This window comes from Geospiza fortis, unplaced genomic scaffold (assembly GCF_000277835.1).
Source record: "Geospiza fortis unplaced genomic scaffold, GeoFor_1.0 scaffold145, whole genome shotgun sequence".
In the NCBI taxonomy this organism is placed as follows: domain Eukaryota; kingdom Metazoa; phylum Chordata; class Aves; order Passeriformes; family Thraupidae; genus Geospiza; species Geospiza fortis.
The window spans coordinates 3,701,823-3,713,171 of NW_005054362.1; the positions used below are offsets into that span (position 1 = coordinate 3,701,823).

An 11,349-nucleotide genomic window follows, 5' to 3' on the forward strand; every position below is an offset into this window, starting at 1 on the left:
AGGGACAGGACAGGGGCAATGACTTCAAACTAGAAGAGGTTTAGATGGGATATTGGGAAGAAATCCTTCCAGAATTTGGAAGAAACTTCCAGAGAAGCTGTGGGTGTCCCATCCCTGGAAGTGTTAAAAAGCCACATTGGCTGGGGCTTGGAACAAGCTGGCATAATGGAATGATTTGGGTTGTGAGGGGACCTTAAACCCCACCCTACCCCACCCCTGCCATGGACAGGGACACCTTCCCCTATCCCAGGTGGCTCCAAGCCCCATCCAGCCTGGTCTGGAGCACTCCATGCTGGGTATAATGGACTGGTTTATACCTCACACACACAAAACCACCAGTGGGGTCTGGAATTCCACCAGCAGATGGCAACAGGAAACTGGGAAGTGCTCAGGGAGCTCCAGAGAGGCTGATTTGAGAAACTTCCTGAATAGTGATGGATTTGCAAAGTGACCATCCTTGGAGAAACCCTCTTTGATCAGAAATATCCATTAGCTAAATGTGCTGGCCAGTGTGCTCTGATTATTGCCAGGAGAAGGAAAATGAATCCATGAAAAGTGAAGGAATTAGCACAGAGGTGTGTGAGGGGAATGTCAGATGGTGAGGTGATGGCATTGATGATAAAATGAGGATTGAGCTTTCTCCTTTCTCTTTCCAGAGAGAGAGGACAGTCCTTGATGCAGGGCTGCTGAATGGTCAGAATGGCCAGAATTCCATCTGGAGAGGGAAGGAAGTCAGCAGAGGTCGTGTGTGTAGGAAGGGATTGTTGGTTTGGCGAAACACAACTGAACTATTAATTCACAGTTCTTTCCTGACCTCTGCTACACGTTGAAGAAATTTTTCTTGGAGTGGATTTCTTAGCGTGGCTTTAGAAGCAAAGTGTTTTCCTTAAAGAAGGAAAAGTCTAGCAGGAAAAGCAAATAAATGCAGAATTTTACCTGTGGGACATTGCACTTCTTTTTCCCCTTCACTGCTGTCACTGAGGTCAGCACTAACTCATTTTTTGGGACTGAAGCCCTCTCCTAGCAGTTTTAGTGCCCTGTTTTCCATTCCCCTCAGGGAAGCTCCAGCTGTCCCCCATGGTGGCAGGAGGAGGGAGCACACTCCAGGTTGTCCATGGATCCCTGTCTGTGCTGTTCAGGAGCTGCCAGCCCAGATGGTGAAATTAAATTACTTGTCTCCAGGCAGGAATGAGCCTCTTGTCCCAGGAAGCACCAGACAGGAATGTTGACAACCCTTGTAGTGTTTTTCCTTCTGAAAAATGGTTATTTCTGAGCTTAGTGCTGGGATGTTGTAGTGAAGTGGAGGAGGATATTCAGATTTATGGCTGTGTTGTTCCAGCTCTGAATGGGCTTGTTGGGAGTCACTGCTGCTCGTGGATCTCTCCTCAGGGATGCTCCAAGCAATGATAATTAACTCTAAGAAGGAAGATGTGGTTTCCACACACATTTAATTGCTCCAATTCTTTAACTTGCTGGGAAAGTTTAGCTCTCAGTCCTTTTGCCTGCAATTCCACAGGCAATGCTTTGGGCACTGTTTCCTGCCCTTTGTCACGAGCTTGAAACTTTGCATCTCTTAAATTTCTTTTGCTTTCCCTGGCTTTAGGATCAGCCTAATTATCCAAGGTCATTAAGTGAGGGAGTATCAGACTGAGACAGGAGTGAGCAAATGTGCCAGTTAAAAACCAGCAAGAGTCTGGAGGGTGGGAATGATGAGGGGAGCAGCTCCCAAAACCTGAGTGTTCCTTTTAGTGGAGCCAGAAACTGCTTTGGGGATGAAAACTTGGAGCAGAGCATTGGGATCCTGGTGCCTCCAGCTCCAGGGAGCTTTGGGAGTGGGGAGATTTGCCTTGAGCAGCCTGGCTGTGCAAGTATTGAATTGCTGCTGTCCCTGGGACATTGTGTTCCAGAAATCCCCACTCCAGCTTGTTCCTTCACTGGGATAATTTATGAATAAATAAATTATGGATAACCCATCACCTAATGCCCCTCTCCTCCCTTTTCTCTGGGATTGCTGTGAGCATGGGCCAGTCCATCCTGCTTTTTTTGAGCCCCTCCTGTCTGTGCTCTCCCCTCAGACTTTGCAGCAGCAGGAATGCAACCTCCTCTACAGCCGTAAGGAAGGGCAGCGCCAGGAAAACAAGAACAAAAATAGATACAAAAACATTTTACCCTGTAAGTATTGCCCCTTTGTTGCCATTTAATGTTACTCTGGTTTATTTTCCTCATTAATATAGGGTTAATTAAGTACCACTGGCCTTTGGCTTCTCTTTAATGAGAATTTGCCCTCTTATCAGGATTATCCAGTGATTTCCAATTTGGGTTCACACATTTGCACTTTGTAGATATTTGTAATATTGGGTTTTATCTTAATTTAAAGACTTCATATCCCTCAACTCAACAGGCTGGAATACTTAAATTTAAGAGGATTAATCTGGGGGCCAGAACTGCAACATGCAAATCCCAAGGCTTTGCCTTGACTTGGAGTTAAATGTTTTGGTCCAGCTGGTCACAGACACTAGTTTAAAGGAAGCAAAACAGGCAATTTGGAATATTCTGATCACTTATTTATTGAGTTTGATAATGAATTAATAGCTGCTATGTGGTCACATCTGTGGAATGCAAGTGCTTGACATCCATGTGTGTTTTTGCAGTTGATCACACCAGAGTTGTTCTCCACGATGGTGATCCCAATGAACCTGTTTCAGACTATATCAATGCTAATATTATTATGGTGAGTGTGTTCCCACCTCCTCTTCCCTAAATCCAGGGGAGTCTTGTCACATACAATTTATTGTATTACTGGTTTGGTTTTTTTTTCCTTCTAGCCTGAGTTTGAAACCAAGTGCAACAACTCAAAGCCAAAAAAAAGTTACATTGCTACCCAAGGCTGCCTGCAGAACACGGTGAATGATTTCTGGAGGATGGTGTTCCAGGAGAATTCCAGAGTTATTGTCATGACCACGAAAGAAGTGGAAAGAGGAAAGGTAAAACCAGATATTTGGGAAAGGTCCTGACATTTGAGTACAAGTAGGAACTGATCTGACAGGGATAAATTGATTTATGGCTGGAATCTGGTGTGGCACAAGATTCCTTGGAGCTCTGGAGCGCTGTGTCCTTTTTTATTGGTGTCTGTGGGAATTGGGGATGGATTCCTGTCACATCAAGCCTCCCTTTTTTAAGGTTTGCCTGCTGAAATTTCAGCTGCTGGATGTGAATCTCTGTGTTTCAGACTTAGGGGAGGAGGCACTGGGATGGGAGATGTGACCAAGCAGGAATTTTTGGATGCTTGAAGGGAAAAATTCCCTGCTCCTGCAGCAGAAGTCTTGGCATTGATTTTATCTCATCAAGCCTCTATGAACCCCTCTAAAAAAGTAGATTTATGGGATTTTATTATTACAAAACTGAACATAGAGATGTTGCTGCTTAGCTGGGAGCTGCCGTGGCAGGATTTAATGCTCTGAAAGAGGAATTTTCCCTTCAATGGTGTATCCCAAAAATCTCCACTTCCCTTTGGAGTACAGGAATCTTGTCCTGCTCCCTGGCCTCTGGCAAACCTGGGGATATTTTAATTTGTTTCTGGTTTCTAATGACACAAGGCAGGAAAGAATAGGAATAGTTGAACACTGATATGCTGGCAACAGCCACACACAGCTTCCTGGGGTTTGTAAGGATTTATCTTTTTTCTGTTTGATAAATACTGTCTCTTCTCTGTCCTTTCCTTTTAAAGTTTCTCTGCTTCTTCCACACACTATTGTCCACGTTTTCACCTTTTTCCATATTCTCATTATCTGTTTCTGAATAGAAAACTGTTGCCTTTTTAGGGGAGCATCATTTGTGGAAAAAAATCAAATTAAGAAGTGAAGTTTTTCTGTGAGTGACTGATGATTGCAGGGGGTCCTCACTCCCAGGAACTTTGTGTGAGTGGACTGAAGACAAATAACAGAAAATTTTACAGGATTCTCTCCCTAATGAAGGTGTCAAAGCTGCCCCTGGTGCTGTTTGTTGGAGCCATTAGACTTTGTCTTGTGTATTTTTTTTTTCAGTCTTTGACTTTGTCTTGTGGATCATTTTTTAGTCTTTGTAAAGTTTTGCCACTTCATCACCCTGATAAAGAGACAGGATTTGTGTTTCCTTCCTTTGAATTCACTGACAGAGGGAGAAGCTCCCCCTTCCCAGTGATAATCTTTGTTTTGGAAGAGGAGAAATAAATTATGGAGTTGACTTGAATGCACCTTTCTTCCTTCAAGTTATTTATTATTTTTTAAAGAACCTCCTGAATGGCCTCTGCTCCTCTGCAGTTCCTCCATTTTTCTTCCCAAAGTTTGCTCAGCCCTTTTGCTGGAGAAAACACTTAAATTTATCAGTGCTGCATTGCTTCTTCTTTCTGTACCCTTGATTGTTTTGTGATGCCTATTTCACTTCTTACGGAATTGCAAATGCCAGTCCTGGTATCAAATCAAAGCTTTTTTATCTCAGGCCAAGCTGCTTGCAGGAAGAGAGAACCTTTGCAGCAGAGCTGCCTCCATAGCCTGAGGAAGGGAGGAACTGTGGAATATCCCAGCCCTGCATCGAGTCCTGGATGTGCTTTAAAGTGCAGAAGCAGCAAATCCTTAGAAATTAAAGGAGTTTTGGGCTTTTGGAGGCAGTTCAGCAACCCAGCCCTGCAGAGTAAAGCTTATTTTAACATCATGTTGCTGTTCAGACTTGCTCTACCAACTGCTCAGAGCTCTGCATTGAAAACTGCAAAGTTATTTCTGCTGGCAACCCCCAAAAATCAGTGTATTTGCTTCAGTTTCAGAGTATTTGCTTGTTTCTCCCCTTGTGACAGGAAAAGAAGGGCAAAAATAGCAGGAAAGCATCTTGTTGCCTACGTGGGCATGTGTTCAGCCATCTTCTCTGCCTTGGGCTGGCAGAAGGAGCTTCCCTGTGCCGTGTTTTTTCCTGAATATTCAGAATAACTGCAAACAGACCCTATTGCTCTGTAGGACTTGGTGTTTGGTCTGTGTTTGCTCTTGCTAGAAGCTGCTCCTACAGTAATTCCTGCTTTGATGCTGCATTCCCAGGAGTTGCTCTTTCCTGACCTGTCACAGGAGCCAAATCCAAGTGCTGATAGGTGAATCCATTCCTCAGTGGGTGCAATTTATCCCTGGGCAGAGATAATCCTGATGGAGAAGCAGCACAGGAAAAACTCTGCATTTTAGAAGCTACAGACCCATGAACTGCTCCCTTTGCAGGAGGCTGAACCCTCTTTGGTGATGGAACCAGAGCTGTGTCAGCCCTTCCTGCTGCAAGCCATGGAAAAGCAAATATCCAAGTCTTATTTCCACTGGGAATGATTTATACCTTTGACCTTTCTTCTTTTGCAGCCTGTAGGGTTTGGGCTGTGGGACTCAATTCTGGTGGAATTCTGTATTTTCAGACCTGTGACTGGGGGTACAAAAAGCAGGATTTTAATCTGCAGCTTTTGAAAATATCCAGGTACAAAATATCCCAAAAATGTGCTAAGAGGAGAGGTGACCTGTACCTGTCTGAAATTATCCAGTGGCTGTTATGGAGGGGAGAAACTACCCATTAAAATATTCTTTATCTCATCAGCTGATTGTCCTCTGCGAACTCTGAAACAAAAGCTTCAGGGTTGAATTAATCAGTTTGCAAAGCAACTCTTTTTTTTTTCCTGCCTGATTATTCATTTTCTTTTTGTTGTTTTTTTTTTTTTTCCTTTATAATTTGAAATCTTGCAGAGCAAGTGTGTGAAGTACTGGCCAGATGAATATTCCCTGAAGGAGTACGGAGTGATGCGTGTCCGGAACGTGAAGGAGAGTGCAGCCCACGACTACACCCTGAGAGAGCTGAAACTTTCCAAAGTTGGCCAGGTGAGTACAAGAACAGCTCTGTCCTTTTAGCCCAGCTTGTGGATCACCAAAGGAAAAATGTCAGGATTAGCCCATTCTCTGGAATCAATAAAAGCGCTCGGAGGTGAATAAATGGAGCCCTGCCTTTCTTTGAAGCTCCACGTTCAGTTCCATCCATCTTTCTCTTTGCCCTTGGGATAATTGAAGATTCTCCTACCTAAGCAGCTTTTGGCAGGAGAGGAACTGCTGCAGAGCTTGCAGGGAATCAGGGAGGAGGGAAAATGCTTTTAACTGAGGACACTTCAATCCAGCCTGGCATTTGTTTCTTCATGGAAATGGTTGCACTGAAAGGAAAAGTTGTGTGTGGAAAATTCATTTAAGGGAAGGGATAAAAAGGTGAGAAAACTCTGTGGAAATGGCAATTCCTGTTAAGGAATAGTTTGGATCAGGGAGGAGAAGCAAAGCAGGGGAATTGGGGATGGATTCCTGTCACATCAAGCCTCCCTTTTTTAAGGTTTGCCTGCTGAAATTTCAGCTGCTGGATGTGAATCTCTGTGTTTCAGACTTAGGGGAGGAGGCACTGGGATGGGAGATGTGACCAAGCAGGAATTTTTGGATGCTTGAAGGGAAAAATTCCCTGCTCCTGCAGCACAATTGGCATTTATTTTAGCTCCTCAAGACCTCCCTAAAAAAGCAGAATTATGGGATTTTATTCTTAAGACTGAACATAGAGATGCTGCTTCTTAGCTGGGAGCTGCCCTGACAGGATTTAATGCTCTGAAAGAGGAATTTTCCCTTCAATGGTGTATCCCAAAAATCTCCACTTCCCTTTGGAGTACAGGAATCTTGTCCTGCTCCCTGGTCTCAGGGATATTTTAGTTTCGGGGATTTAGGGAGGGCCCTGCCTTGTTCCCTCCTCTGGGATTTATGGAGCTGTGCTCAGGTTGGATTTGGGGGACTCAGCTGTGCCCCACGAGGACTCAGCTGGGTTTTGAGCAGCAGGTTTGTGTCCCCGTGGCGCAGGGGAACACGGAGAGGACGGTGTGGCAGTACCACTTCCGCACCTGGCCCGACCACGGCGTCCCCAGCGACCCCGGAGGTGTCCTGGACTTCCTGGAGGAGGTGCACCACAAGCAGGAGAGCATCCCTGATGCAGGACCTGTCGTGGTCCACTGCAGGTGAGGCTCCTGCCACTCCTCCTTTTGGCCCAGGGAGCTGAGACCTTTAAAAAGAACAACTTTCCCTGGGAGGTGCTCAGAATTCCCTGGTTTGTGTCTGTACAATGTCACATCCTGGGTGGGTGGCACGGGGTCCCCTTGGGAAGGGATTTCAGGCTGTGAACCTTTGGATGAATGAAAATTTCTGCTGTTGGATGAGTAGATGGGATCAGTCCTGGCTGGAGCATTTCAAGTGCAGGATCATGGGAATTCTGGCATCTCATCCCACCTGTGAGGGCTCTGTCCTTTTGGAAATGATATGATTTTTAGGCGTGGAAATGTTAGATCTGACCTTAGAGATTTTTTTCTGATTCAGAGGGGTTTATAAACACTGAGGGACAGAAGTGCTGATTTCTGTGCCTTCCCTGGGGTCTCTGGTTTGACTCTGGCTGTAATTTGGAAACCTCCTGTCTCCTAATGCCAGAATTCCTTTGCCTGGGGTTTTGCTGTGCATTCAGAAAGATCAAAACAATAAAATTCCCTTTTTTTTCCCCCTTCTTCCAGTGCTGGCATTGGTCGAACAGGAACTTTCATTGTCATTGACATCCTCATTGACATCATCCGAGAGAAAGGTACCTTTAACCCTTTGATTTCCCTGCCTTTAACCCTTTGATTTCCCTGCCTGCTCACGGATCCACCCCAGGAGTGCTGATGGAGGACTCAGGTGAGCTCCACCCTCACCGTGGTTCTTTTCCTGCTCTTCCCAATGCCGTGGATGTGCCCAGGGGTGGACTGTGACATCGATGTCCCCAAGACCATCCAGATGGTGAGGTCCCAGCGCTCAGGGATGGTGCAGACAGAGGCCCAGTACAGGTTCATTTACATGGCAGTGCAGCACTACATCGAGACCCTCCAGCGCAGGATCGAGGAGGAGCAGGTGGGTCCACCCCAAAGATCCAACAGGAACGTGGCAGGATCCCAGCAAGGAGCAGCCGGGCTGGGGATTTTTGAGGAGATTGTGTTGTGGGAAGGCTGGGTCTGAAGGTGTGAACTGTCTCTTGTGTTTCAGTTCATTGTGCTTTAGAAATAATTAAATTGGTAGGTGGAATCCTCTCCTCAAAATATCAGGTAGAATCCTCTCCTTAAATTTGGTGGTATCCTCTCCTTACATTATTGGGTGGAATCCTCTCCTTGAGTTAAGTGGAGTTCTCTCCTTAAATTATCAGGTGAAATCTTCTTGAAACCTTTGTGTGGAATCCTCTCCCTAAATTATCATGTGGAATCCTCTCCTTAAATAAAGTGGAATCCTCTTCTTAAGATATCAGGTGGAATCCTCTCCTTAAATTATCAGGTGGAATCCTCTCCTTAAATTATCAGGTGAAATCTTAAAACATTGTGTGGAATCCTCTCCTTAAATTATCATGTGGAATCCTCTCCTTACATTACTGAGTGCAATCCTCTCCTTAAATTACTGAGTGGAATTTTCTCTTTAAAATATTAGGTGGAATTCTCGCCTTAATTTAAGTGGAATTCTCTCCTACTCTCCCTGTCCCCAGCCCTGCCCCCAGATCTCAAATTTCCTTCCTGTTATCAAATTTCCTGTGGAGGAAGAATGAAAGATAAGGGTTTGTTAATTAAAGCAGAACCTCGTGCTCTTTGTGTTTTAAAGACATCCCAGAGCTTGTTCCCTGCATTCCTAAAAGGGGAAAATCAAATGCTGATCACTCCAATTCCAATTTTGGGAGTTTATTGGAGTGGAAAATGAAAGGCTGAGTGTGGTGGTCCAACAGAAAGCACTTCCAGGAGTGTGGTGGGATCAGAAATGTTTGGGAATAAGTGGTGACAGCCACAGAGACCTTCCCCTGCCCCTTCCTGCTCAGGGAATTCCTTGCACTCCAGTTCTGGGGGGTTTTACAGCAGTTTCCTGGTTTTGTGATAAAGAACTGATGTTTTCTCCTTGTCCCCGCTGCTCCCTGCCCTGACCTCAGAGCAGTTGGGATTTGTACCTTTTGCTTTCTATGCTAATTAGTCCGTATTTCTACTCTTTTTAGTATCTTTATCCCTGCTGGGGACTTTCCAACACTTACTGAGTTAGTTCCTCTTTATCAGCTGGTTCCTACAAAATGTCCTTGTGGTCCATCCCACAAATCCTGCCTTCCACGTGTCCACCAATCCATCCATCCCCCAAATCCTGCATTCCATGTGTCCCCCAATCCATCCATCCCCCAAATCCTGCCTTCCACGTGTCCACCAATCCGTCCATCCCCCAAATCCTGCATTCCATGTGTCCACCAATCCATCTTTGTCTCCCAGACTTTGTTCAATGAAGCAAATCCAGGTTTGCTCAACAAAACTTTTCCCAAGCTGTGTTCCCACAAACTGCTCAGGACAGCTTTGTGGTAAATCCTGGCTAAGAGGGATTTAAGAATCGCCAGAATGAGCTGAAGGAGTTTCAGGAGACCATCCTGGAAAAGCTTCAATCCCAGGAATGTTCTTAATGGGAATTCAGGAGCCAGAACTCCCCGGAGGCTCCGCCAGCCTCTGCTGTGAGATTGGGTCAGCCATCAGGACTTGTTGCAGCATTAAAAAACCCCAAATAAACCCACAACCACCTCCCCAAACCCCAAATTCTCTGCAAAACTTGGATTTCTCCCTTGTAGGTTTCAGTGTTTGCAGGCATTGTGGATGCCTGGGAAAAGGAAAAATCCATCTCCCGTTTCTTTCCCAGCGTGGTTCCCTGGCAGGATCTGGAGCTGGGTGCCAGATCCTGGAGCATATGTGCAGAATCCAAATAACAGCTTGGCTGCTTTTTATATCAAACCTAATGGGCTCAGATATTATTTTATTAGAGCTCCTGCAAACAACGGTGTCGCTCCGTTGGCCCCGGCTCCGAGCTGGAAATGAGGTCAGTGGGAAGCCCACTGGCTGCTCAAGAATGAAATGGGGAGTTTTCTGCCAAGGAGATGAGGGTTGAGTACATTCAGAGGGTTGGTGTGTCCTGCTGGAGATGGTGGGATGGGGGAAAATGGGGATTTTCAGCTTTAGGTGTGCTCAGTGATGTGTTCACTGCAGGACTGAGCTCTCTCCTCCCAGACAAACCTAAAAACACCCATGGGTATCTCCTTTTGGAATTGCTGCACTGTCTCAATGATTGGTTGCTGGGATTAACCCCAAACCTGGCTTTTTGTTGTGTGTTTCGCTTCACAGAAGAGCAAGAGGAAAGGTCACGAGTACACAAACATTAAATATTCCTTATCGGACCAGACGAGCGGGGATCAGAGCCCTCTCCCCCCCTGCACCCCAACCCCAACGTGTCCAGAGTAAGTCCAGTCCTGCCCTCAGTTTTTGAGCTGTTCTGTCTCATCTTCAGAGACCTCAAACGAGGCTGAGTTAGCCCAGAACCTGCCCTGTTGTGCTGGGCTTTCCTCTGAAAATAAATCAAGTGAAATTAATTGTCTCTGAATTATGGGGTGTGTATTATAGGATTTTTTTTTGGTGTATTATAGGATTTTTTTTTTTGGTGGGACTCTAAATCCTGATTTCATTTCAGAATGAGAGAAGATAGTGCTAGAGTATATGAAAATGTGGGGCTGATGCAGCAGCAGAAGAGTTTCAGATGAGAAGATGTTCAGAGCCTTCCCAGCCAAGGCAGGTGTGTATGGCCAGAGGAGGGGCTGTGTCCAACCTGGCTTGGGAGAAAATGCCCCCAAAAATGCCCAGAATGCTTGGAATTGATCCCCACGGGGTGCCTGAGTTCCAAAAGCTAATTTAAATTTAATTTTAATGACCTTTATACACAATCTCACCTTTTACTGCCAAAGCACCCACACAGTTTCTAAGCCAGGCTTGAGACTTTGGGTTGAGTTTAAGATTTGTTGAGTCAAAACTGAGCACTGCTGTACAATGCCTGAATAAGAAACAACTGCTGGGTTTTTCCCCTCAATAATTCTTCATTTTTTTTCCTTTCCCAGACATGAAAATGGTTTTTAAAAAGGTCAAGAAAGAGATGGAAGAAGCTTCACGTGAGCAGTGAACTCTGAGGGCTTGGTACCTTTTTATTTACGGTTTTAATCCTTCAATAGGCAAAACTTCAGAGCATCTAAAGGTTGTTTTTATCTCTTCTCTCCAATTTCCAATTGCTCATTTTCCAAATAAAAGGAAATCCTTTCTACAAGGTAGACAATTACTTTGTAGAGTCAGTTTTGAATCCTGCAAACTGTTGGACTGTCATCCATTTGTTTTTTTAAATAGTATTTTGGTTTCACAGTATGGCTGTTAGTGGGGTTTTGTTTTTTTTCCTTATTTGAGCAGTTGTGGGGTTTTTGGGGGGCACTGGGTGG

The 11,349-nt window shown here is 45.1% G+C and overlaps 1 protein-coding gene across 1 annotated transcript in view; it reads left to right on the forward strand.

The window, feature by feature from the left end:
• PTPN11 (protein tyrosine phosphatase non-receptor type 11) overlaps positions 1-11,278 on the forward strand; it is a gene marked incomplete at its 5' end in the record, with an annotated part of 16,193 nt that extends 4,915 nt beyond the window's left edge. Inside the window, 10 exons of the mRNA XM_005424040.3 lie at positions 2,076-2,172; positions 2,652-2,731; positions 2,826-2,984; positions 5,742-5,873; positions 6,876-7,030; positions 7,574-7,641; positions 7,795-7,946; positions 10,217-10,329; positions 10,560-10,661; positions 10,981-11,278. Coding sequence (XP_005424097.1) covers positions 2,076-2,172; positions 2,652-2,731; positions 2,826-2,984; positions 5,742-5,873; positions 6,876-7,030; positions 7,574-7,641; positions 7,795-7,946; positions 10,217-10,329; positions 10,560-10,629 — 1,026 coding nt within the window. The remainder of the gene's footprint in view (positions 1-2,075; positions 2,173-2,651; positions 2,732-2,825; positions 2,985-5,741; positions 5,874-6,875; positions 7,031-7,573; positions 7,642-7,794; positions 7,947-10,216; positions 10,330-10,559; positions 10,662-10,980) is intronic.
• Between the last annotated feature and the right edge of the window lie 71 nt (positions 11,279-11,349).